General features: G+C 43.5%; 2 protein-coding genes and 1 long non-coding RNA gene across 4 annotated transcripts in view; 1 reads left to right on the top strand and 2 right to left on the bottom strand.

The window, feature by feature from the left end:
* Positions 1-521: 521 nt before the first annotated feature.
* LOC147136868 (caveolae-associated protein 2-like) lies at positions 522-17,729 on the bottom strand. Its single transcript, XM_086051407.1, has 2 exons — positions 17,037-17,729; positions 522-5,415 (listed from the first exon to the last, which is right to left on the bottom strand). Exons 1-2 carry the CDS (start codon positions 17,592-17,594, stop codon positions 4,588-4,590), a joined length of 1,386 nt encoding a protein of 461 aa, XP_085907533.1. The 5' UTR covers positions 17,595-17,729; the 3' UTR covers positions 522-4,587.
* The window catches only part of LOC147136867 (uncharacterized), a 92,501-nt gene continuing 67,829 nt past the window's right edge, over positions 3,328-27,999 (top strand). The window contains exons 1-2 of one of the 2 annotated variants that reach the window (XR_015089522.1): positions 3,328-3,442; positions 11,843-11,917. This is a non-coding gene — a long non-coding RNA (uncharacterized LOC147136867). Of the gene's footprint in view, positions 3,443-11,842; positions 11,918-15,691; positions 15,731-27,999 lie in introns of those variants that run through there. The other variant, XR_015089521.1, reaches the window with a different exon arrangement.
* Positions 24,485-27,999, bottom strand: part of LOC147136866 (tomoregulin-2-like) — an 87,712-nt gene continuing 84,197 nt past the window's right edge. Inside the window, exons 9-10 of the mRNA XM_086051408.1 lie at positions 27,626-27,784; positions 24,485-25,354 (exon numbers count right to left, since the gene is read on the bottom strand). Coding sequence (XP_085907534.1) covers positions 25,258-25,354; positions 27,626-27,784 — 256 coding nt within the window. The 3' untranslated portion in view covers positions 24,485-25,257. The remainder of the gene's footprint in view (positions 25,355-27,625; positions 27,785-27,999) is intronic.

Below are 27,999 nucleotides of genomic sequence, written 5' to 3'. Positions count from 1 at the left end.
AAAAATAAACTTATAGCCATTAATAATGCTAACATTGGATGACTTACGACAAATTCTTTCATGATTTAGCCTCACCCAAATGTATCGTATAACTGCTTCAGATTTGGGCTCATTTGGTTGAATTCCCTAGTAGAAGTAAATCATTAAAATACGACAAGCTTCGGCTGTTTCCAAACAAAATGGCCGACTTCCTGTTCAATTTCAGTCGCTGCACCATTGAAAATTTTCATGCGTCCTGTTATGATAGACATGTCCATCCATATAGGAGTGTGCTGGGTTGGGTTGCGGAAAGGCGTGCCTGTTCACCAGTAGTCACGTACAATTTGCTAAACTTAATTAAGACATGAGTCATGACCAACTTCAAGGGATATGAAATAGTTTCTTTAGTAATCAAACTTGTCAGTGCCTGTTGTGACGCTAAGGAATGCTGCATGATTATTTTTTGCCAGTCTGATCCCTGACAATGAAAAGCAATGCCTTTCAATTGACCTGAAAAGTGTGCAAAGATGACAAATGCAAGCTGCGTGTTTTATTTATTTATTGATACAAACAACGCTAAAGTTTGAAAGAAAATTCTTGCATGTTAACAAGATGTTAGCAACAAGAGTGAGCACACTGCTGGTGTGAGGGAAACATCTTTGGTTGATGTGGTTTCCCACTTGCTTAACTACTGTCCAGTGAAGGTAGAAAAGCAAGACCACAACCGTATTACAACTGAATACGTTCAAAACAAATATTAGGAAGTCTTGTTTCCAGACCAATGGGAGGGCAACATACATAAAAATGGATACTTTTCTGCTTTAAACGAAAGCAATGACAGCAAAGTTAAATCAAGATTGAGAAGCAGAGAATATCTTACTTCCTGTAAGATTCAAACCACTGGACCGCACCAGTTGTACAGAGAAGAGTGTTACATCTTAATTGAATCATCATTCTAAGAAGGAACAAAAGGCATACCATGCTTAACTATAATTATATTCAATAGAAAAAAGGATAATAAAGTGTGTTGCTAAACGTCTAACTTTATTTGATCCCATTCAATATCAGATGAGCAAACAGAGAAATACAGATTGAAGGAGACATACTGTGCATTTTTTTCACAAATGAAAACAGTTCTCAAGTGTCTTAGTAAAAGTTCAGACATTTTTCGGTTAAAATATATAAAGGATAAAGAATTACAGCACATTTAACATCCCCTCGTCAGATGCTGGTTGAACTTGCTTTGTTTTGGGTGGGTGGTTCTGTCTCACACTTTCATTACCATTAGAAGTGGGGGCGGAGCAAGGACATTACAGCAAAGTGAGGACTACTCACTGCTGCCAACTAAGCCACTTTTCAAACACCTTAAACTAGGGACGGAGGGGGCGGGATGGCCATGATTTCACTAGCAAGTTCATTTTATATATTTTTTGATCAGGAAAATAGAAAGAGTTGTCGTTTTCTATTTCATCAATAAATTTGGGAGAGATTAGGAAATAAGTGACTCCATGAATAACGCCTCTTGTTAATGAGGAGAATGGCCGCGCCCCCTACCGTTCTATCCTTGTTCGGTCGGAGTCACTGGTGGAACCGATTACAAACCCTCCATTGGAAATCATTGTTCTTTCATTGCTTATAACGTTCAAAAACGGTGATCAATTGGCACCAAAATGTATGTGGACATCCTTACTGATGACCACTTCAACATATCAAAAGGATTAACTTCTCCGTGCCTGATTTATGAGAATGAGGAAATGTGCAAGTGAGAATGAGCACACTGCTTCTTTGCTTAAAAAAAAAAAATGCTTCTTTGCAGGTCACGGTTAGGACGAGCGAGGTATTTAACACCAGTCGGGATATTTACAGAGACTGAAGTGGGAATGAGTGGACGTGCACATTTATTTGGATGAGGAATGGCCATAGTTTTTCGACCGACAACACGCCGTGGAACGCAACAGCCAAAACTGTCGGCTGTGCAGTCAGCCTCCTCGCTGATAACTTTTTGTTTGCTGAACATGAGCACGCGACACGAAGACACAGGCTCATGATCACCTCCACACGCTGCGCGGACAGTAAGGTGCTAATGTTGTGGTGCTAACGCCTTTTGTTTTAACGGCCAGAAGCTAGTTGTTGCTACTGTTATCCTACTATTAGCTGGGGAGGGCAGGGAAGGGGGAGGGGATAAAGATCCATGCTTGCCTGATTGCTTGGCCACCGCCAGTTGCCGTCCGCCTCCCGAGAGTTGACACGAGTTTAGTGTCGCTAAATGTGCGAAATATAAACCAGTCGGGGTTCGTGTGCGCATTCATGCTCTTGTCCGCTTCAGCCTGTGTAAGTGGAGAAGCGATCGCCGCGGTATTTTTGATTTTGTGGAGGTGATCACCATGAGATCACGTTTTATGTCAATAAATCCAAACTATTGTGCAGAACACTTTGATACTTTCACAGGTTGAAGTGGACAAGAGTAGTAATGTGCATTTGCATTTTGGTGGCGATCGGTCTCCGTTTTAGACAACTGACAAAGCGAGAAATATTACCACGCTTGGCTCCCTCCCGTGACGTAGACAGCTGAGACCAAAAACATAACATAAGCCACGCCCAAAAAAGGGGCGGGGAAATTTGTCGTAAACCTAATCACAAAAAAAGCCCTTAAATCACTACAGAGTCTTTTGCGGTGGGCATTTTACAGGATGTCAGTTTTACATGCAAACCTATTATATAAGTGCCAGTGTTAAGCTCATCCAAGTGTCTCTTTAACTATTTTTCGCAAAAAGTGACAGGTAACAGATTTAGTGACTTTTAGAGCCTTCCTCCAGAGCAGAAAGCTCACCTCTCCCTGTTCGGACTGCAAATGAATTGCGCAAAGCCACCAATGGCTAATTTAAACATAGCCCACGAACCCAAGAAAGAGAGCAGCCATAAAGATTTGATTGTATTTTCTCCAGTAGAGGCATCACTTTACGGAAATACACTTTGTCATGCAGCAGACACTTCGCCAAATACGAATTCCCTCCCACCTGCACATCAACAACTTAGCCAGATGCTATGTAAAAAGAGACACATTTTCAGAAGTACAGTAGGTCGCTAGCAAAATAATGACTTTTCTTGTGTCATTTCACAACTATTTGTACACCAAGTCAAATTTCCATAATATATCCTCTCTGTTTATTTTTTTAACTTGCATGGGAGCTAGAGTAAAACTAAAAGGAATATGTGTGTTTTTTGTGTTTAACCTCGACAAGGTAATATAAAATGTTTGCAAAATGTTCTTCTTCAAATAACCCTGCAGAAGAGAAGAGTGGGGGGAAAAAGCCATGTTTTACTATTGGTCTTATCTCCCAAAATCACAGGAATCCATTCCTTCAGGAGTGCAATTACTCATACCAGCTTGTGCACGTTGCAGACGCTGCAGGAGTATGCTGTTGCATGTCACCGCAGGGGAGGCAGTCAGTTAACAGATAAGGTAAAAAAAAAAGAAAGTAAAAAAAAAAGAAGCACTAAACATTTGAATCCACCCAGTAGCAAATCATCACTCAATACATATATACAGTACTTTGTTTTGTCAATATTCTATTTTAGGTGCTCAAGTGTCAGTGTGTGATTACAACATTCAACTGTGTTGCAAATTGACAACTAATATTTAGCTGTGGTACTATATTACCGGCATGTAACGGTACTGCATAGATACCTGGATAGTTAGGTCTTGAGACCAGTAGTGTAAAATTGGGCACATATTCCCTAGAAAACAGCATAAACAGTCTTGAAAAGCAACCCCTGGATCCCCATTCCTGCTCTTGCATAACCTGGCAACATACTACCTCAATAGTTTTGTTGCCAAAGATTTACTCGTTTTCAGATTGGGGGAAAAAGAGGCCAGAACAAAGGCTGTTTTTCAGTCCAGTGACAGACGAGCCCAGCAAGAGGGAGATACCTGGACCAGTGCCTAGGAGATAGATGCGCTGCTGTCCAAGTTGTGAGCACCAGCGGGTGGCACTGTTTTCAAGAAGCCTCGGTTACCACATTTCAACATTAACATTCCGATAAACGGGCAGATTTCAAGATATGTTCTGATCAAAGTCAGCGAAGGTCCAGCTATCTGATGTCTCTAAAGATTATCCTGATCGATTATTCTGTGGTCTGGCCTGACGACCATCATAAACGTTAAACCTTCTCAATATTTACGAGAAGAGTCCGATGCGCGGATTCCGTGATTGTGAAGTGCAACGATACCCAATCGAAAGCGACCTGAAACTTGGGCTATTGGTAGACACAATTTATCAGCCATGTTCATTCACCTCAGTAGAAATGACAAGACTATTTTGCAACCATGATGGTCAGCAGTCACCAGACAAACAGTTATCCTAGCTTCTTCTACTTCTGCTTCTACTATGTTAAATCCCCACCTATTCTCAGCTTGCGATTCACAAATTCACCGTGTCCCTTTTTCACTCTTCCTGTAACTTCCGCCACAAAATGGCGTCCAAGCCCTGTCTAAAAAGGATAGTGCTGTTGGTCCAAAGAAGTACATTTGGACCAACTGCACTACTGTTTACTAAAGAGAAACATTCGACTCCTACTGGGTGAATGTAGGAAAACAAAGAGCAGTAATTAAGACATTTGCTTGACAGCAACTGTTTCCGTAGCTGCTGTCATGGACTGTTTCTCTTCATTATTGCGGGCCTCGTCTGCTTCTTCATCTTCCTCGTCATCCTTATCCTCGCCAACGTCGTCGTCACGCTCGGGGACGGCGAGACCAGCGGAACGATTGCCATTTATTTCACACTGGATGCTCGGGGTGTCTCCGTTGATTGCCAGCTCCGCCTTCACGCCGTCCGCAGTGGACTGGCTCAGCATTTGTTGACTCTTCTGTGCAGCTTCCTGGTCCAATGCGATATCTCCGGCTAAGCATTCCAGCGGGGCAATTTCCACGTGGGCCTCTTCCCCAGAGGCCAGGTCTTGCGAAGGAACCTCGCCATCTCTGACTTTCTTGACGTTGAACGTCATGGGAGACACCTTGAATGTGGAGCTTTTAGCAGAAGGGCTCTTGGGATGGGTGGGACTGAGGGCATTTATGATCTTTTCGCGCTTTTCCGGTGGCACAATCTTGGTGGTGATCTGGGCCATCTTCTTCTCGATGCTCTGGCGCGAGAAGGCCTTCTTGATGCTGTCGACCTTCTTCAGACTGGAACGCTTGAACTTGTCAGACCTTCGCTCAAACATGTGGGAACTTCCTCCTGCTGCCCCGTACTCCAGCCCTTCTCCTTCCGCTCTCTCAATTGAGAGATCCTCGTCCGAGGACAGGCTGATGGTCTGGAGACCGTCAACGGAGCTGGCGACGGAAATGTTACGCTGAGTGGACTCTGCGTCATATTGGCTTGGTTGTGGAGTCTTGAGTGAATCTTTGACCAACACACTGGAGGGTACCTCATTGTCTTCCTGTCCAGAACAAAATGAAAAACAAAGATGATTACAAAATGCTCATGTACCTTTTTTAAAAAAAAATAGAAGACCTGACTGAATAGGGGACTGGTGGTTGTTTCAGTTGATCTGGATGTAAATCTAGATCAATATCACTGTGGAATCATGAACCTCCAGCGTGTCAATTGAACATTTAGTATCTCCATGTCGGTCTGTCCATCGGTGTATGCAAAAACTCATTTCCCACAAGGTGAGACAAGTACGGTCATCAAAGCTAAAGAAATAGTTGTCGGTGCGTGTAAGAATGAGTGCCTTCCCAAGAATGCCGGGCAGCTCGCAAGACATTCTAGGAGTGCATGCTTCAAGTGACAGGATGCCAACGGTTCTTAAGATAGCGTGCAATGCGCTTTTCACGGGGTGTTATTAACCCCTACTCAAAGACTGGATGGACCAGATTACGTGGAAGTCTCTTGGTTCATATATCCTCTGTATTCTGCAGCTACCGTAAACGACTAAGCAAAATCAATCGTGTCAAAAGACAACAATGAAACCCCTGACATTGATCGTGTCTCATTAAGTATATTGCTTCACCCGTTTGCTTTCTGCAGTCATGGAAATAGTGTGATCACTAATTTTGAATGTCCCATATACTATAATAACTGTTATGCCATGATAAGACCACCATGAATGAAATGAAAATGAAATGCAATATTTGTCCAAAATTGGGTTAGAGGTCATACTGCTTTCATTAAATAAAGGAATAGAATGTCATGTCATGTCATGTCATCTTCCAAACCGCTTATCCTATATAGGGTCGCGGGGAGTTGCTGGAGCCTATCCCAGCCGTCAATGGGCGAAGGCAGACTACACCCCGAACTGGTCGCCAGCCAGTCGCAGGGCACAGGAATAGAATGACACATTTAAAACAAATAGCATCCTTCAAATAAAGGCTCAACCTATGTAATAAACATACTGAATGAAACATTCACATTTTCTTATTGACCCAACCAAGGTTTGTCCCATTTTTACATCACAATGCAGTTTATACAGAAGCGCAAGTAGGCTACAATTAAGTGCCTGCTTATTATCAGAGTAACACGCTTTCAGAAAGAGAAAAGAAATGACTTGACCAGTTTGCTTAACAATCCCTTTAGTGCAGTACTTGACGATCAATGTTGCTGGAATGTTTTGCATTGTTACAGGTTACGCAGAAGAACAATGAATAATATGAAAGAAATGCGTTGTTTTACTCATGGGTAATTTGCATTTATAGAGCGGCTTTCAAAGGACTGTAAGGATAATTTTCATGAATTCATTTATCAATCCATCAGTACTGTTAACAATATAATAGTATTTGACACAAAGTATTGCATTCATTATTTAAATAATAAATATATACATTTAGGTTAGTGAGTTAATGGGAAAACATGTGTTACTTGTGCAGTATTTTAACGTTGTTACTGTTTGCTTTGCACTGCTATTTTATGTCTATAGTGTATTGTTGTGCACAGGTTGGTAATCTGCAGTTACCATGGTAGTCTGGCACTGGAAATTCAGCATTTTAATTGACCCTCTAAACAAATACTCATCAGCCACTCAGAATGAGATGTGATGTGACATGGCAATGCCTGCCTATTTTGTCTCTGCGTATTAATGACCAGACACGTTGAACATCGGACGTTTTTAGAAACACTGATCAAAGAGAAATGTACATCATTTTGGAATGAAACCAAACAACAAAGATAATTTCATGTGACAACAAGTTTGTTGTTCCCCAGCCCCACTCGTTATGTAATGCACGGCAAGATTTTTGATGCAGAAGTGTCGTTTGCGCGAATAGCAAGTTAAGCCAAGTGAGCAAAACGCTTATGTAAGTCTTCATTTCTTATAGCATTCAAACCGAACACATCAGGGCGGGGCAGGACAGGACAGGACAGAGTTGAATCAAATGGAATGAACTTGTTCCTTTTTGACTGAATATGACCCTGGAATATGGAGTATAATATACTGTATTTCTATACGGTAAATGGGTGTGTAAGGAGTCACTACTACAGTTTGTGCTTATGGATTGTGCGATTATGGGGATTTAAAAAAAAAAATCATTTGACTATAAGATGCCTATGGTAGAATCTAATAAAAACATTATCAAATGGGCAGTTGGGCACAAGGAACTCATGCCGGAGTATTGCAATGTAACCACAAAAGAAAACAGTAAAAGGACACACCTTGTTGATGTCACGGATTACACTACAGAAAAAACAACAGGAAGCCAGATTTTCAGGTTAGGAACCAACTCAGTTATTGAAATAGAATAAGTGACAGTGGCGTGAAAGAGGCACTCCCTCACAATCCATACTTGAAAGGGGGATTATGGAAATGACACCAGGCGGCCTAGGACCCAAATGCTCCACACCAAACCTCCATCATAACTTCAATATCAACTTTTACATCTTCACTTCAATACTCAGACACAGAGCAGTTTACTTCACAGTTGAGATGGTGAGACTTTGGAAATTAGGAATTTGTCGTGGGCTAAAGTCATGTAAAGGCCCTGATACACCAAAACGACGTACACCAACAGCGACAGACCCCCTGAGTTTACCCCCTGTGGCGTCCGGCCGGCTGTCGGCACGTCACGCTGGAGGAACACACCGCAACGACAGACCATTAAAGTACCTTCTGCGCATGGAAAAGATGTAAGACCATTCCATACCATCGGCGGCGGTAGTCACTATTTCTCATTGTTAGAAAAATCCAACCGGAAAGTTATTGGCCGGGGGCGGATTATAACAACGTAAACAATGCATTCGGCTACATTCTTCGCTCACGATGAACTACCACGCAAAGTAAACCCTCACGTTTTTGACACGGTATTGTGAAATACTTACGTTGTCAACCCTCGCTCTTATACTTGTAAAAAAATGAGGGCAGCAAAGGCATGCTCACTGTTTATCCGCATTTGTCACATCCCGTTGGTGCTCCAAGCGCTGATTTGCTATCTAACAGCCAATCAGAGTGACCAAATGTCACGACTGGCGACGCCGATTCAACATACGTAAACGCCCCCAAGACGCTTACAGACGGGTTACGACACTACGACAGTGGCCACTACACCAATCAGACAGCGATGCCACAATGCTTCACGACCTCCGGCGTCGGTTTGGTCTATCAGGGCCTTAATAATCCGTAATCCACAAATTCCAGGTCCGGGATGCTCACACTTCATTGTTGTCTTAATCCGCAATTGACAGAGAGCAGACGGATAACTCACACTTTGTTTTGTTTGTAGCAGAATTCCCCAACAGCCACGGGGACAGGCAAACAAACGTGCTCTGGCAGAACTCATGGTTGGAGGTGGACGGTGGAGATGATTCACGGGGTAGCGTTGTAGCGTCTTGCATGGTTGACTGTCAAATCATCAACAAAACCTTAAATACAGTAGGTGGCTGAGGCTGACCACGGCGAACTTGCTATTCACCTTTTGGGGAAATTTGGGGGGGAAAGTTGCTAAGTGTTGACAAGATTGAGTAGTCCTCACTTCGTCGTAAATCCCTAATTCAGCCTTTGGATTCTTTATCCTTTTTATATTTTAACTGAAGAAAGTTAGAGATCTTGTATATTATTAAGACACCTGGGAGCTGTTTTAAATTTAATAAATAAATGTACCTGGGAGCTGTTTTAAATTTAATAAATAAATGTAACAACAATGTGCTTACATATCTGTCCAGTGAAAAGCGGACTTGACCTCAAGTGATTGAGAAAATCTGTCCTATCAGCACAGTGTATGTCATGTACTTGTATCCTGTTCACGGTGCAGGAAGTCTTTTTCAAGGTCATCCCAACATACTTCCAACAGTTGGAAAGAAAGGGCAAGAGGGGGAAAGGAAATGGAATAATCTGATTCTAAATGTCCTGTAAAACGTTCATGAAGTCAACGGTCCAAGCAATGCAAAGATTCTGCACGATGGATTAAAAAAAAAAAAGAACAATAAAGACATTCCTTGACATTTCCTGTTATTGTGTTTTTGCCAATTACTTATGGCTCTTTTCTTTCAATCCGCCTCAAGTGATAGCGTCAGTACCATTCAAATCACTGAATATAATCAGTAGCATTGTTTGCAGGCAGCACATTTTTGATAAGGCCGCCACAAATTGGCCCCATGTTTACCGCATGAAGAGGCTGTTGCATAAGAGCGTTCACAGATAAACCCGGGAAGTCATCAAGTTATCTGACATGTTTTATTTGGGTGGCCTTCCCTAAATGGAAATGAGAACTAAAATGCTTTTTGTGTTCTCTTTTCCTGTCTTGGATGTCATGGCCCTGTTAGGAGCATTTGGATGTGAGATTTGCATGCATATTTGTCACAAAGCCCAAAGTGCAGAATGTTCATCAGCAGATGACAGTGTAAAAAAAACAACAACTGCTGAATGGGTTCTTGTTTACTGATCAGTTCACACGTGAGCTTCTGATTGGGGCGAATTCCCTTGTTCAAGTCGAAGTAGGAGGCTTTGATTCACCCAAAATGGCTGTTTCGAAGCAAAATGGACGATTTTCATTCAATTTCAAGCATGGGTCATGGAGACTATTTTTTGTGTCCTGTTATCGTTGATGCATCCACCCAGTTTTGTTTAAATCTGTGAAATCAGTGTCAGGGTTAAAACGTTTTTCAACTTGCCAGGGGGGGTTATTGAGTGGGTTCATGGTCAGGACCCCTAAATTATAAACATTTTTCTAAGGGTGCAATGAAACGCAGAATGTCATCACCCAAATTGAGTTAGCAAATACACACACAAAATTAAGAGTGATTTTTAAACATTAAGAGTGATTTTTTCTTTTATTATGTACCTGAACCAAAGCATGTTTGTGGTCGTACTTACGATATCACGAGATCGCAAGATCGTTCATGAAAACACCAAAGTGCCAAAATGTCAACCGTGTAATTGACACATTCAAGCCTCGTGTCATTATCGTGTTGACTGGCTCAACATTTAGAATATGCACAGTATGTCGCCTTGGCAGTTCCAGAGACCAGAGGATGAATACTTGGTGTCTTGTTTGAAGAGCGAAGCCCTCCTTATCTTTGTATATGCAACTTTGTCTAGTTGTCCTTTTAAATGTGGGACATTATCAGAATGCCACATTTTCAATTTCAACCTCTATTTTGTTCTATTTTTATAGGTACAATATTGTTTGTAAATAGTGCATAATATGAATTTCTTACGGTATACTCAGGAAATATTTTTTCCTAATTATACATACCTTGGTCAAATAGCAACATTTTTGCTGTTCCAAAGAAATGAATGTAACAGGAGGGTTAATCAACAAGCCACTGAGTCATAATCTAACAACAGTCAGTATCTGACTCATTATTTGCTTGAAATATATTGGCTGCTACTCGTAAAGATTTCAGTTATGGCACATTTGAGAGTTTGCATGGATGTTGGACTTTATGACGGCACGTCTTAGCTTTGACTCATCCAACTGCAAAAGCGCTGCAGGTGGTGGTGAACACACCTGTTTGCACCCCTGTTTGGTCAAGTTTCAATGACTGATGAAAAGGTAAACATACAATTGTGAGTTAGCTTTATTCAAACCTTTGATAAAAAAGTATACCCTTTGATAGCATCGCTCAAACTGTAATTACAGTCATTTTTTTTAGCAAACCTCAGTGAGGTGGAAGTGGGGCACATTTTTTGTAATGCAAGTCCTGTTTTGGGACGTTCCCATGAGAGTTTCCCCCAAGATCGGCAACCACTTGCTAACAAAGGGCTAGCCTCTGTGTTGAGCCAATGCACTGAATGTTTTGAAGAGAGTGGCATGATCACTAGTTGAGGCACATCACACAGCTTCTCTCTGGAGCACCTTACCCCCCAACAAGTGTGAAATTAAATAACCAAGTCAATCTTGTGTGAGCTGCTTATCTCCCCAAAAGTGTCTGTGAGCAAGCCCCCACGGAATGTCTGTAATTGTGTCATGATAATTCCGATAATTTGCATAATACACCGCTCCACCTCAATTTTCTCTGGCAACCAGGCTGGACAAATATTCACGATTATCAAGTGCGATCATGTTGTCAAAGCCCGTCGGTAAGCAAATCTTAATCGTTAATCCATATTAGCATTAGCTCACACTGTCATCAGAATCAGAATAGCGTTATTGTCATTGTACCACGCAGGGTTCAACCAAATGGAACAGACCCCAACCGTCTGAGAAACATCAAAAATGAAAGACCAACAAGGGAATTTAGAACCGGAGTGCAGCGGGTCGCCTTTTACAGCGCCCCGTTTTCACAGATGAAAAGAAAACGTAAAGGAGGGGGGAGGGAGGAAAAATCTGTGTTAAATTCTGATAAGGGACTTATTGACAAAGTGTCATTTGGTGGCTTGGTGTTGAATCATGAATTCCATGAGGGAAAATGTCTGTCTTTCTCTGCTTTCTTTTCAGACTCTCCAGTGTCGCAACATCCTAGCTCGGGTCATCACAGTAACGAAGGCCCATTGGTCCCCGTAGAACAGAGGGGTAGGTTCACCTCCAGAAACCTTCTTTACGACTTGTACGTCCTCTAGATGGTCAAGTTTGTTAAGCCAATTTGGAGACAACTGCTCTCCAAAACGGATTCATTTCAAAAACGTGTCATGTGTGTCTAAGCGTTAATCAGTGTCAAATGCAAGAAAGTCATTTCATCGCAATTTAATCAGTGACTCATTTGCACCTTGTTCACCTTTCGAGTCTAATCTTGTCAAAGCAACCCAAAGTGAAGCGTTTAAAAAAAACGGGTGTGGTAACAGCAATGATTTTGGGACCAGGAGACACAGGTTATGAATGAAGCAGAATTTGAAGACATGGTTTTCTAAGAGTGAAAATAAAAGAGACTGTGCAAAATACAAAGGCAGGGCAAGATTGTTTTGCTTTTTGGTGCATTTTGGAAAACTGCTAAAACCAGAAACAAACAGGGTTGTATAGACTTTTTATATTAGCTGCATGTGTTTGTAGCACCAGCACCAACAAAACCAAACCCTCCCCCAAAAAAATCTAACAATAAAAGGATGAGCGGCACTAATTAAGGCCCTCATTAGTCCTCATTATGTAAGAGAATGCAGTAAAGCAACAGAGGGCATTGTCATTTTGACCGAGCGCAGTCAACAGCGCACCGGTGCTGGTTTCCACATACACTGGGGCCCTCTGTGTTTCCACCTCAGCGGGCACGTACAGGGTGACGAGTGTTCTCGATCCATTTTGCAGAGCGAGGGCCCCAGCGGGCATAAATGCGGCGAGGGAATTTCAAAGTAGTGGTAGCGTGTCACTTGTGTTTGCATTTCGCTTCAGGACAAGTGAACCCCTCACAATGGCCCATCCACTTGTCACACGGATTGAAGTCACTCGGTTTTAGGGGGGTGGTTCTGTGTCACGTGAATTACGAGTGGCCACGGGCAAAGTGACACTACCCCTTCCCCTCCCGCGGTTGTGTGAGCGCTACAACTTGTTAAAAAAAAGTTTTAGGGAGTTTTTCCAGATACTGCAACTTGGTAAGGCAAGGATATCCAAACCGTGCTTACAAAGAGTGGCTGCCATTAGAGGCAATACTCCGACAACACATTCACGAGAGCGTCCCCCATCGACCCATAAGACAAATTCAAGGTAACAATAGATTACCATAACGCTGTCCTGAAAAGAACGTTTGCAACCACCTGCAACATTTAGCATGTTCATGGAATAATTACTATCGACTTGTTATCGAGGCAAATAATTGGCTAACTAGCATGGTTAGCTCTATCTTTTGTTTCTGCTCTTACATAACATCACAACACAGAGAAGAGAAGTAGAAGTAGTAGTAAATAAGCACTTCTGCGGTTTTACCACATTCTGATTGTATTTAGATCAATTCAATCATGTAATATATTTTTGGGCTTACTAATGTTCCTAGCGATCGCATTTAATTGAAAAAGGTTGAAAAAGGCTTACTTTGCTCTTGGAACTTTGCTTCTTTTAGCTTTCACAAGAGCATCAATATCAGGTGTCAAGTCCTGAGTAGCAGCCAATTTCAGAGTGTCGTGTAAGATGTCATTTAAGTGGTCGTCAGTGTGTGCCGTTCAGTGGACAAAATTAGCAATTTAATTTTTATTTTATTGAGAAAAAAAAAGCAATTTGTGTTTTCCATCCCCACGGGCCAGATTGGACCCCCCCGTTCGGCCAGTTTTAGCCCACGGGCCACACATTGGAACCCCTCATCCAAGCAAATAGGCACTATCAAAATCAGGTGTGCCTTTCAGGACACGTGACTCGACAAGCAGAGCTGGAAACAGTTTGTCAACTAAAAACATCAGTAATACAAGCTGAGCGGCAAACTGGAGATGAACAAACTACAACCTTAGCTTAAATCTTCACCCTAAGGCTTGCCGAGCCTCATTTACAGCTCGTAACTGCATACGCCTGACCCAAAACAGCAGGATCATAGCGATTGGGTAACACGCACAATTGCACGCTCACACATGCCACCCAACACACACACACACACACACAAACACACCCACACACACACACACACCCACCCACACACCTGGCCTACAAAGCTCATCAACACACTCTTTTAATAAATGTACTGTCTCACCATAAGTGTCTATTAGCAGTGCGGCACTAATTGGTCAGACAGTCGAGGTTTCCTCAGCATGAATTCATTCTTCTCCCAAAACAATCTTACACAGCAGGGCTGCGAGAAGTCTCAAAGTATACAGTCCACTGTGTTCTTTCATCCGGCTCACTGAATATTTGTATTATCAAGAATCATATGACATGTTGCAAAAATATTGCCATTTACTTTTATTCATGTGCTTTTAAATTTGTGTGTACATTTTTTCAATTATCTCATTCAATAATTTTTTAATTGTTCAGTAATAATAACATTATAAAATGCATCTGCATGTAGTTTTATTCATTTTAAAAGTAATTAGTTAATTATCATTTGTATTACAAGTAATAAATTATTAACATAGAGAAAAGGAATCATTGAAGTCATAAAATAAGTCATTTTAATTGTTTAACATGATATATATATATATATATATATATATATATATATATATATATATATATATATATATATATATATATAGTTTTTCGGTTCATTTATGTCACTATATAATTGGTTACTTGACTTGATTAACTGATTGATTTTCAAAATAAATAATAAAATCATTGAGTCACACATTTAACCGGTTTAGAAAATATTCATTATGTAATCATAGCAAAATTGATATCATTCGGAAACGAAAATGATTTATCATGCCATATGAACAATGACCTTCTTTTGCATGCGCATTTTACCAGCTCTATTTGACCTCAGCAACCACACGAACGCCCTGAGCCATCTGTCCGTTTTCAAACTCAAACGAGACCTTGAGCACAAAGGTTTGCCCACCTCTGCTATCCAGTAACCAGGTGGAATTCAGCCACAAATTGAAAGCCAACCAACATGAGTCACTCAAAAGGACCGGTCGCTCCCTTCTGAATTCAATCAAATTGATCCTTGGCCGCCAGCAAACAAAACAAACTGGAGTGTTCGGCTCTTGGCACCTGCTGCACCTGAACAACACAGCCTTGGTACCTGGGAAACCAGATAACCAAGATGGTTAAGAGCTCTCAGTGGCTCCGGCTGTGTCAACACTGTCCCGCTTCCCTTCCTGGGCATGCACTTGTGTGCACTTGCTCAAACCGCACACATTTATTCATGGGGGGAAAAAATGGGAGCTCATGCAGGTATGTTTAAGTGCACCCAAAACGTTTGGTCGAGTGGTCATGTTAATCCCTCACAAATCTTAAAGGAAGGCACCATTTTTCATTTCAAAAAGGTTCCGAGATGAACAACTAAACCACTCAGCGTCCAGACTGCAGATGAATAGCACTTGCGCAAAGTTGAACTCTATAAGGGGAAACGCCCACAAGTAATTCAAGTCATTCAATTGTATTTGTGGAGGCAGAGTTTCATCGCCGAGCCACCGAATTACGCTTCATCTGTTAGTGGCTTTATGTACAGGATGCGGCGCATGCAGCAGACGCATGGACAAACACAAATTCCACCCTGGCCTTCACATCGACAACTTGGTTGATCATTCGAGTATGTGCTGAGTCAGAAGCTGGTAACCCCGAAATGAACGTGCTTTTGTGCAGCAGCTTGAAATTTGCTGATCTTCGGATGGCCCACCTTCCATGTCATGAGTGCAGAAACTTGGTTCGGGGGCAGTCTTGTATAAATGAAGGGAATTTCAGAGCAGCTCTTGGTTTAATTTCGAACTTGATGGGTGGACAGGCACATGGGACCCCGCTATTTGTAGTCAGGTGAGTTTACTATAAAACGCTCCCCTTTGAGGACCTCCTCGTCATCTTTAGCACGGTTGATCAAGATCTTGGCTTGGTGAAGTACAGCATGTTCTGCGAGGATATTTGTTCCTTTTTCAGCAGCTGTCTCGAGTTACGCCGAACGGCAAAGCCGTCTGAAAGCCAACTGTCTGTCCGTCTGAATAGCTGCGGGGGTGAAAGCGGATCCGGCCCGAGCCCGAGAGCCCTCTATTATCCCGCGCCGCTCCATTCCCAGACACACCCTTCTTCTTACCCTCCGCTGAGACCTGCGTACCTTTTCAGAGAGTTTATGTGTACAGATTCAAATTTCAGTTCTTCATTTTCTGTGCTTCTTTGAGAAAACCATAAAATGGCTCCAAATTTCTGACAAATTAAAAGGTAGGAATTGGTCTAAAGGAATTGTGCTGAAGTGATACATCTCGACTGAGAGACTAACTTCTTAGTATGTTGGGGAGGAGCTCCGTTTTGCCTGGGTTGTTAGTGGAAGCTAACAGAGAGTCTTACTCAAGTGATTCTGCTGTTTTTTTTCCCTAAAATCAAATCATCTGCATTGCGATAGATTTTTTTAAGGGAATGTTTCAAGACGAGGCGAATACACTGTTTTGGCTTCATATTTTATGGTATAGTTATGGCATAAAATACGGCTACATTGAATTAATGGGAGGGTGTCAATTCGTTGTTTTTCCACCAGTCGTGGCAGGGCTCGGTCTAAGTCCCCCACCAACTGCGAGGCTTTACCGCTATACAACAACCAAACACTGTAAATATTGTTTTAGTCATCGGTGTGTTTGAGACGATTGTCGCACTCATTAGTCAGTTCAGCTCTACAGGTTCCTGCTCGACAAGTTTTGAACAGCTCCGAAGGACGTGAAATGGCGCTCGCAAGCAATTTGTTTCACGTCAGTGCCGAGTTACACTCGCAGGGAATACAAAAACACCTGCCACTGCAGGCAAATGTCAATGCAAAGAGGCGCAACCGCGGGATAAGACAGTTTTGTCTCCGTGAGAAGCCTTTCAGGCCAGTGATTCCCAACTCCCGTCCCGCAAATATCTAATGGCACTGAATTGGGACCCCCAAGGAAATTGACAAATAATCTACCTTTGCTCATTTAACTATGCCAGTGCCATTAATTAGTAGAGTGATTAGACTTTTTGAAACTAGAATATTTGTCTGCTTTGTAAGATTGACAAACAGGCTGGTAGACTTTCCCCGCTAATGAGGATGCAAATAGTTTACAAATGGAGGCAGCTCAACGAAGGGCGATTTCAGTCTGTGGACTCTCACCTGGAAGATGAGCACTTTGAAGTGGTTCCTCTTGAGCAGGTGGCTGTGGTTGGCCTCCAGCTTCTTCACCTGCACCGCCTGCTTGTCCAAGCGCTCACGCACCTCCTTCAGGTGGCCGCTGACTTTGCGCGAGCGCTCCAGCAGCTTGCACACGCTGTTGGAGGTGCCCACGTGCGTCTTGGACAGGCGGCTCACGTCGCCCTGCACCAGCCGCACGGCGCCCTCCAGGTCGGCCTGCTTCTGCTCCATGCGCTGCTGGTTGTCCTGCACGGCTTCCATCATGTTGACCAGCTTGTCCAGCAGGGCCACCACGGTGATGGCGCTCACCTGGCCGCGGTCCACCGGGCTCCCCGGGACGGCGGCCGAGGGGCTGGGGGGACTCTTCAAACCCAGCCGGGCCAGGGTGCCGGTCTGGGTGGGCGAGGGCTGGCCGGAGGACGGGCTGAAGCTCGGGATGAGAAGCTCGGCGTTCTCGGGCTCCGGCACGGTGTGGCTACTGCCCGTCACGCTGCTGGTCTCGGGGTGGGACACGTCCGCGCGGGGGGGCTCTTCTTCCATGGCTGCACAGGTGGTGTGGTCAGTGGACCGACGCGAGGAGCTCCTGTAGTGAGGACGAGTGAACTTTGCGAGTGACTTAGCTCGGCACCCACGCCCCACTCGGTCTCGGTCTCGGTCTCGGTCTCGGTCTCTCCCTCTCCCTCTCCCTCTCTGTCTCTCCCTCCCTCCTCACGCACAAGCACGAACATGCTGTGAACTTTCAAAACACCTCCCCCGCGAGCCAAAGGGAGGGGCTCGGTCGCCACGGCAACCTGCAGGCCTTGCCCTACTGACAGAGGCGAGTCGTCCTTGTGTACTTGCTTGTCGTGTTGTTCATGTAAGACCAACCACTCCAGTTTAGCCCGTGCTCGTCTGCGTTTGTAAACTATGTGCTCATTAGGGACTGAGCGCGAGGTGCCAAATTGCTTTGTTGTCCTCTTTGTTGTCTTTACTGTAAAGTCAAATGCATCTCCAAATACATCATTTTGGAGGCTCTCCCCATAGATTTGGCCTGGTTTGGGAAAATTCAGACCTTGAAGCAATTCTGATCGAATAGCGTGAACTTTGGTTCAGTCTCAAGAATCCATGAGGGAAAAGTCACAGGAAGTCGGCCGTGTTGGTTTGAAGCAGGCAATTTCCAGAGCTCCTTCAAAACCCAAATTGTCTTGCAACCAAATGGGAATATGTCTTTAACTTTCTGCAATTTGTTTTGATTGGATTTAGTTTTGTTGCTTCATCTTACGTGTTGTTTTCCTGTTGATGCCTTCCCAGTGCACTCATTATGTCTTTGCCTCCACCTGTTTTCGTCAGCCCTGCTCCTTGTCTTAAGCAATCAGCTCCCGCCAAGTGTACCTCGTTGTGTGTGTGTATTTACATCCCCGTTCTTATTTGGTTGACTGTGATGATGTGTCCGCTCGTTTTGTTTTTTTCTCAATTTGTGTTCCAGTTGTTTTAGGACTTCAGCAATTATGGTTTTGTTTTTTACCCTGCAATCCTTTTCATTTGTTTTCATTGTGTTGTTAAATTTCCTTTATTTCAAATCACCTTTACTCCATTCATCGTTCCTGCTTCCCTCCACTTGGCTCCACCTGCCATGTTTACCAAAACAAACACCCCCTAAACGTGACAATTTTAGATTTCATCATCATTTGTGGGCGGAGAATGGCGGCAAATTCTTGACTCGCCAAAATGCCGCTTGTGTTCTCTGCGCCGGGTGTGTTTTGATTGCACAGCATTTTACGCATGGCCTTGCAACGTCTGCTTGTGAGCGACTCAAGTGACAATAAGACTTTGTTTCACGGCTGTTTCCCCCCCAATGTGCTGGATAAATGCCGGTTTATTTTCTCGCTGCTTCATTGGCTTTGTGCATCTGTTCATGTTCCAAAGCGTGTGTCCTGTGGCCCCCACTTTCCGCTCTCTTCTCGTTTGAGAGCTGCGTGTCACAGGGCACTCTGACATGGAAATGTGGAAATCCCTGTCCCAACAATGAGCTCATCTGTGCCCAGACAGGCTATCCTGGCCTTTTTGTCACCATCGCTGCATCGGTTTCACAGAGTTGCTGATTTTTCCAAGCAATAACAAGTGTGCAATGTACAGTATGTAATGATACATGACTGTGGTGATTGAGACAGTGTAAAAGAAAGGCCTGAGCTAAACACCAAAAGAGAAGTTTCCCTACAGCACTTTTTTTTGGTTGGGGGGGGTCGTGCTCTACTTTGGAAACAATGTCAAGTATAGCTTTCATTACCATAACAACCGAGGGTGGAGCTAGGGGGTTGACCAAGGCTTGTGGATTCTACTTCCTGAAGCGCGGGGCTCAGTGTGGAAACATTTTCACTCGTGGATGCAGCACTTCAGTCAGTATATTTACTGTAGTTGTCAGTTAGCGTGTGGATCAGTGGCATTCGGCGCACGCAGTGGAAATTTTGGCCGAGACAAATATCCTCTAACCCCACTGACTGTGTCAACAACTCCAATGAACAATGCGCCGCCTATCAGAAGTGAATGCATATCTGTGCTTCTAACAAGTCGGTGCAGCCATTTGCAACCATTTGTCTTAGTACTTGCCTGACTTCCAGCCAGGCGGTGTGAATGTGGTTGTGAGTTGTCTGGCCGATGGTGCGATTAAGTCAAGTTTACCAGTGTTTTGGATAGCTCCGAAGAGTCTCAAAGGGCCCACAGGTGGCAAAAATTGGTGGCATTCCCTAATCAAAACCTCATTAGGGAAGAAGGAAGAAATCTTGAGATTAATAGATGGACGGAGAGATCCTCCTGCCTGAATAACCCGACTGCAGTGGATACCGAGTGGGCAACTTTATCACATGGCATGGTGCTATTCAAGACAAGTTAAGAGAGTCAACTTAATGAGATGGGAAAGTACGTAGTTCTTCCACAGGACCTGGCCGGTCGGCTGGTGCGGAATCCTCCACAGCAACAGCAGCAGATTCGATCATCCAAGCAGGAGAGGAGAGAGGTGAAGCGGAAGAAAAACAGGCCATAATAGATTGGTGCTTTTAACCGAATCAGTTAGACTGTTGCTTTGAAAACCGTGGATCTTCAGCTGGCCTAGCTGCCATGTTGTGAGTGTATACGATTGTGAGAACACGACGGTTGTTTATTTAGCGTACTTGTAACACATCTGTCACAGATTCTCCGAGAGTCACGCCTCTTCTGCAGCTTCCTCTTTACAACATGAAAGTGCGACCTCTCAACGTTTTTTCCAACATTGCTCACTCGGGACTGAGAGGGGTGGCGATGATGCTCCCATCCTGTCATTCTTCCCGCTGTCCCCTCTCCTTTCCTCTCTTTCCTCCACGTTCTTCGCACTCTCTCCTGTATTAGCTTCTTGTTTTGTTCCATGTCGTGTGTCCTGGTTTTCCAAACGTTCGCGATGTTTTCATAGTGGAGGGACGTCTTGCTTGCGCGTTTTGTGAAAGAATATTTCCCATTAACCTCAAGGTTACTTGACGATTGTTCTCCCTGAGTTTGTACTGACACTGATGAGTCATGCGTTGGAAAGGCCAGTGTATGTCGTGCGCCCTCACGAGGCCGAGAGATAAAAGCGCAAGGCCTCATTCTGCAAATGCAGAGGATAACTGGAATACACTGCGATGAAGTTGAATTGAAATTCAAGCAAGTCCCCAGTGAAAGTAACCCGAGGGTCACCAACCATTTTGAAACCGAGAGCTACTTCTTGGGGACTGCAAAATCACCCTAATGATTTCTCACAATAAATAAGAAAGACAAATATCGATTCGCAACACCATATTTCTATAAATCTCTTTATGTTCGAGTCGAATCGTTTTCGATTCACACTGTTCACTACAGGAATACTTTGACTTACAAAGTAAGTTAATGCTGTGTAGTGGTGGGAAGTAACAGCGTACAAACCACTTTGTTACTGTACTCGAGTAGATTTCCATGTATGAATACTTAACTATTTCATTTTTCTGACGATTACTTTTCTTCTCTGCATTTCAAAGCAGATATCTGTGCTGTGTACTCCTTACTCCGTCAAAAGCGGCCAGTTACTTTTTCAATCCCTGTAAATGATGTCAGAATCTGAAACATCCTTTTTTTTACCTTCCCTTTGCGTTAAATCAGTACACTTTTTTACACCAGCAAATTTTCTTTAGTACAGTGTAAGTACTTTTGTCATGTTGATTTTTTTTTTCTTTACCAAGGCGATCACCCACTTTTTAAATTGCCTTACAGCGGAAACACCAACCAAGATATCTTCACATTTGATGCAGTTGTGCATGATCGCGCTTTGTTGATGTCCTCTTTTTATGCTCAGAACGCTTGGAATTGTTTGATTTGTTTAACCGGCTCGAGTCCCCACCGTGTCTAGGGAGCAGACATCGGCACCTTTTCATCGCTAAATCAAAAGCTCCTGCAGGGGTGGAAGATGGACCGGCGGATGGCGACCGATCTCCAAATGACCCCTTTTCACAACACAGCGTGCGTCGGGACAAATGTTCACTTAAATGTGGCCTTGCCAAGCTCGTGTGTGTGTGCGCGGTCGTATCAATCATAAAAGCTAATAGAGCACTTTGCAATGAGGGAAGCGTTCCCGTCTTCTTTATTGCCGTGTTATTTGCTGCGTTGTGACGATACGTTCTCTGCAAGTGCCAAAGCATCAATTCTCCAACTAAACGGGCCAATCTTTTCCCGCTACTGGATGGTTTACAATTTGTTGATGGCAAAATCAATATGTGGCTTCTATTGGCCAATCGTTCTTCACCATAGTTTTTAAAGTATGGAGTACAAAAAGAAAAGAAAAAAAAAATGCTGCTTCAGCGCAAAACTGCTTGATTGTGCACCAGGTGATATATTTTTAAATTATTATTTGTCCTTCTGAAATTAAACCAGTCTAACTTTAAATTGTTCAGCTCATTCCAAAAATTGGCTCTCTGTTCTCAGAATACTGTTCTTCTATATCTTAGCATACCTACTGTTAACATTTGAGCAATTCTTGTTCGAAAACAGGGCAATGTCCTCATTGAGCGCACTGATTTCAGCAATTTGCATATTGGTACAATTTTGCAATTCTGAAATTTGAATTTTATTTCAGCGTCACAACTCAATTATAAAATTGGATTAAGTAGTTCATCTTAAACATTATGTGGTACCATTGTCAGCTTTTGAAGACCTTGGAAAACCAGCCTGCCTGTCCAGACGTGGTATGAAAAAAAAAGAAAAAACTATTTTTGCGCCTTTCTTAACCCTTAACCTTTGAGTATTATTAACTCATCTGTTAGTTTAGTTTCTCAGAAAGAGCAAGAATGTTGCTGGGTCAGTTTGACCCGGACTATATATTTACTTTTCCAAAAGTGTTACATTTACAACCTTTAGCTGTCCAAAAGTGTCACATTGAAAAATACAAATGAGATTTTTCTGTGTCGCTTAATCCTCATGTTTGTTTGTTTCTCAGGAGCAGCAACAATGTTGCTGCGTCAAGTTGACCCAGGGTATGTTTACTTATTAAAAACAAAAACCACTAATCATCTCATTAGCTATTTTAAAACGTGACTAATGTAAATAAACAAGTATGTGAAATGAACCCCACTACATTTAAGCACTTTTCATTTGTTTTGATATGGCTCAATTTGACACGCAACAAGCACTCAATGAATTTCTTCATTCACTTCATTCATCCTCAGACCGCCGCAACATCAGCGGACTGTTCATGAATGTATCACATGTTGGCGTGTGTGTGCGTGTGTGTGTGTGTGTGTGTGTGAGGACTAAAGAGGTCGCAGCAGTGCCCATCAGTAACGCACAGGCACATTCCTGGAGGTCAGATGAGAGTAGATACTCAGACATTCCCGGACACTTCCTTCCTGCTCCTCCCTGGCCTCGAGCCTTCTGCACTTAAGCTCAAAAGTGGGAAAGCTACAAAGACCGCACACACACACACACACACACACACACACACACACACTGCTAAGTACACTGTATGATGGGCTAATGTGTTTTAGGAGTCCGCACTCAGTAGCGCCCCCGGTTAGTTGATAGAATTGCTTCTTTTCCCCATCTTGGCAAAATCTCGAGAATCACGTGTCGCCCATCTGTTTGAAAGCGACTTCAGGCGTGTCCTTCTGACATCTGTGGTCATGTATTCGCCTCGTGTCAGACCGCCTGACGACACTCACATGACACTCGCCGAACCTTCTGCGGTTTGCCCGCCAACCAAACTAAACAACACACTTCTTCTTCAACTGTACTAGTACTTAGTCAGTCGCTGAAACAGTAGCTATTTTTCATAAAGGATGAAGAATATATCGGAGTGAGCATTGTTGTCATATGATTTGTCTACATGTGTTGTTCCTCCATATGTAATACGTTTATATCTTGTTTTTTTTTTAACGAAAGCTTTTCCACCAGCTTTCTTAAATATGTCATATTTGCTCTGTAGTTGTAGACGGTTGTTTGTCTCGTTTAATGGCTTGTGACCAGTTCAAACTGAAAAGAACAATTAACCAGATGACACAGCTTCATTTTTGTAGGCCGGTTCTGTATTAAGCAGCTACGCGGTGCTTTATCACTTGGAATGTTTTCAAGTCACAGTCCGGTCTTGCGGTGGAATGTGTTCACTATTGACGTTCAAAACCACACGTGGGTGAAGACATGCCGGGCTGGCAATAAGCTCACGTCAGCGACACTTCCAGAGCTGTGCAACATTGAGTTTGTAATAGGTGTGCGTGAATGATTGACAATCAATATTTCTGGAAGAAATAGAGGACCCCAAAATCAGTTATCAGGCTGGGGAGACCCCAATGGATTTCTAGTCCATCGCCTTAACCACTCGGCCACAACAACTGCTGCCGGATGCCTGTAATGGCCCAACAAATTGTTCCAAAAAACAGACAATGACTAAGGGATATTTCACACTTACAGGCATTTACAAAATGTGACAATCCCGCTAAATTTGCTTCTCATAAACTATCCAAGCTGGACTCCCGGGTTGAATCAACAGCATGACTTCTGGAAAGGCTGGGCGACCCAACTTGACCTTGATTGGGCGACCCAACTTGAACTTGATTGGTTGATACGACACGCCCCTATTTGTCAAGTTATTGGATAGCATTTTGATTGTAAATGCTCCAGATGACGCATGCGGCACATTAGATTGTATAGCATTGAGGATTTCCATCCTATCGTGTTGGTCTTAAAAGCCGGATTCAATTGGGATCCAGGTACCACATGCTCGGCCATCGCATCTCATGGTATGTAACAAATGTTGCGGCTTGCGCGTTCAGCTCCAAGTTTTCAGGATGTTTCCCAGTCGGCAGTCACGCGCCCATCCGTCTCCGAGGGCCCGATGCAGTCGCTTGGATACGAGCAAATGTATGTAGAGACCGTCATTTGTGTGTCAGTTGCAACAACATGAGAGTCAAGAGCCGCAGTGCTACATTTCGTGATATAAATTATTTATTTACATTTACAGAAAAAATGACCCCATCAAGACAACGTAGTAATAACTGATGGAAACTGAACCCAAGATACAGTAGCTGAAGTCATTGTCACAACCAAAGAAGAGAGCGCTAGAATAACATCGTGACCTCCGTCAAGGGTCTCCTAAAACACAAGGTGCAAGGCATCACGTGTAGCACCCCCCGACCCCCCCCCCACCCAAACGGGAATAAAGAAAAAGCCTCAATTAAAGCCCCCTTAGCCAGCTTTGCACTACCCCCAATTTGCTTTGCCCCCTCGCCTACAAATGACAGACACCGGCTAACCCGCATCTACCAAAACTCACACATCTAATTGACACTCACACGTACATACGCACATTCACTATTCTCAACCCCTCCCATGCCATTTCCACCCCAGGTTCTTGTGGTGCTCTCTGGCAAGACCTTTAAAGTGACACTGTCCACAACATTCTTCGTGTGTGCGAGTCTGGCGGTCAACTGGTGCGCCAGCTCTGTCTTTGCTCGTAGCTCCTCGTCCCCCACGGGCATTCGCCAAAGTTCATATCGGCCGAGAGAGAGAGAGTAAGAGAGAGAGAGAGAGAGAGAGAGAGAGAGAGAGAGAGAGAGAGAGAGAGAGGCCCAGCCACAAAGGGGAAGCAGATCCTACATTTTTTGGGGTTGTTCTACAAAGTGTGGGGGAAGGGGGGGGGGAGACATTTAACAAGACAAGCCTTCCATAAAGCGGACGGCCATTGCGTCCGACGGGCTCAGATAAGTCGAGTGGAGGCGCGCATGGTGTTCTCGGAGCTGAAGTGGACATTGTTTTGCTTCTGCCGGTTGATCCTGTTGGAGCGAGGGCACTTTCTGCGTGGGGGGCAGACAGAGAAAAAGCAAAAAAATCTCTCATCAGTGAGGAATCTCATGAAATCACGTTTGAAATCCCTGCAACATTGCAGCTAGAACTCAGTACTCTGACAGCAACTGGATTTACGCTTTGTGGTCAGTGACACGGTTCCATTTTCCATTTGTGGCACAATTGACTCATTCACTCAGCTCTCCAAATTTTTGACCGATCACTCAAAAGCCACATAAAATGTTGTTCCGTAACAATTCAAGCACCGAACCTCGCAAAAGAAAGAGAAGACTTTCTTCTTTCTCCAGAAAAAAAGACCTTTGTTCCTTGCTTTCTCCGTTCTCTAGTAACACATTTAGTAGATCTTTGCAAATAAAGTAGTACATTCAGTAGATCTTTGTGGAATTAAAAGAAAAAGCACTTTAAACGCCTGTAAAATCTTCCAGAACAAACCAATTCAGGAACGGAACACTTGGAAGAGCTACTGACGTACTGAGTTTTCAGGGCACGTGGCGGCGTTTGAAACGTCACGCTCACCTCAACTTGGAGAATCCTCACAATTTTCGGTCTGAATAAGCTTATTGGTGGCTATTTTTCATGGAAGCTTGTCAGCCAATCAGAGAAGGGCTTCACCGAATAGCAGACAAAACGAAACGGTTGAGTAGAGAAGAAAGAAGTTAAACTGATTTACTCTAATTGTTTGAGTTTAACCCGGTAAAGGTTGTGGATACTTTACACCGCATGTGCACGGTGGGAGGGGGAGAGTCAATCTAGGCCACAAACGTTGACTGTTTTTATTTCTTATAGATTATTGTTTACATCTGTTTTATCAGTGCCCAGAGTTGAGCAATTTGGGCGTCCGCTCACACAAAGTCATATACAGCAAGACGAGTGTCACTTCTAAATGCCACTAATCTAGATAGCTTCGGCACACTTGCGGCAAACGTATTTCCGTAATCACCTTGTGTCAGAATGTCATGACTCCTCCAGGTGGCACTGATCGAATGAAATGTGAATGAAATAAAAATATGATGATGATCTTAGCATTGGAAATTAGCTGTCGGGATCAAATTATGTATCCAGATTCCATTTGCTGTCCTTTTGGCTGCCTTTGCCCGTATCACTCAACATGAATATGAATCAGCACTGTCAGCGGAACAGGTGTGTGTGTGTGTGTGTTGGGGGGGTGCGTGTGGACACAATTTCTACTCAACTGCCATAAGCATTCAGCCAAACAATGTTTCATTAAATTAGATTCACATCCTATTTTCTGTTTTTCTTTTTTTTAAATGCAGTCTGACAGAAGAAGATTTCATAGGGCACAGGACAGAGAAGAGAGAGAACAGAGCAAAACAAAAAAGAACAAAACAACAGTAAGACGACATAATATATGCGTAAGTGTTCATGACATATACGGCGGACGGTATAAATTGGACCTGCTGTATAGATTTGGACTTGACCGACCGATCGTGATGATATCACGTGTTGATGATATCATTGTATGACATTGTATGTTTGCTTTTTCATGTTGAGCAATTTGGCTTTACAATTCATTCAGCAACACTTTCAATATCATTTCCAAACTGAAGTTTATATTGCGATATATACCGTTACCGTGACGGGCTTCCATTTATACCATCATGCGAATGTCCGGCCCATCTTGGAGTTTGTAGTCTGGAATTGTAAAATTGTCATTTGCCAACCAGGAAGACAGTGCTTCCCCCCTTGTGCGGAAGGGATGAGGCGAGCAGAAAAAAAGGACAGGACAGGGGCTAGTGAGCCAGGAATTGTGAGGAAGCGATGCTACGAGTAGCAAAGAGACGAGGCCAGGCCTACTTTTGCTATGTGGTTAAGCGGAGTGTGAATTCATTCATTTAAACAAGTTAAGGGCACTTTGAAAAGTGCCTCTACTTTGTAATGTATTGCAAGTCACTGGGCAACACGGCTCGTTATGACGATATTCCAGCTGTATTCAGTGTTATTTTTTGGGTGATATATCTTCCCTTTTTACTGCTTTCACCCTGTCCCGCTGACACTTTACAAGTGCTCATCTTATTTGGCGCACTTGCTATGAGGTGCAATAAATTGTCAGTCCCACAGATAGATGGCTACAGCAGACCGCTTCGGATGCGACGTGGACGTGCTGCATCTGTGCTTCCACACACAGAGAAAAACACACAAACAAGGTGACCTTTCGGGTCAAAGTCCCCATGTGCGACTCCGGTCCCCCGCCTCTGGTCATTAGTGAGGCTCAGTGCGTCTCGTATGCGCGCGTGACTCACCTTGTAATGCAGAGCACCACCACACAGATGATGACCACCTGCAGTGCTCCGATGATGGAGGCGATGACAACGTAGTGCAGTTTGCCAGAGCCCGGGACCACATAGAGCACGTTGTACTCTTTGGTGTCGCACTGGGGTCCGCTGAAACCTGAGTGGCAACTGCAACGCAGTAAAAAAAAACAACAACAAAAAACAGATACGGTTGCGGAAGCGTATTGCTAGGGAAATAAAAAAGTTCAATATCATTTTATAATTGAACTTCGATCGGCCGGGAACCAAGTCGGCTGTGTTCACGCCCACAACGGCGCAATTCCCGAAAGCAAGCTCCACCCATACGCACAGTTACAATGCATCTTTGCGCTAGACTCGCGCTG

This window comes from Filicampus tigris, chromosome 14 (assembly GCF_054856515.1).
Source record: "Filicampus tigris isolate MCC_2025a chromosome 14, RoL_Ftig_1.0, whole genome shotgun sequence".
NCBI classification, from domain to species: Eukaryota; Metazoa; Chordata; class Actinopteri; order Syngnathiformes; family Syngnathidae; genus Filicampus; species Filicampus tigris.
Note: the sequence above shows the minus strand (reverse complement) of the source record. Positions and strands in the feature narration are given on the sequence as shown.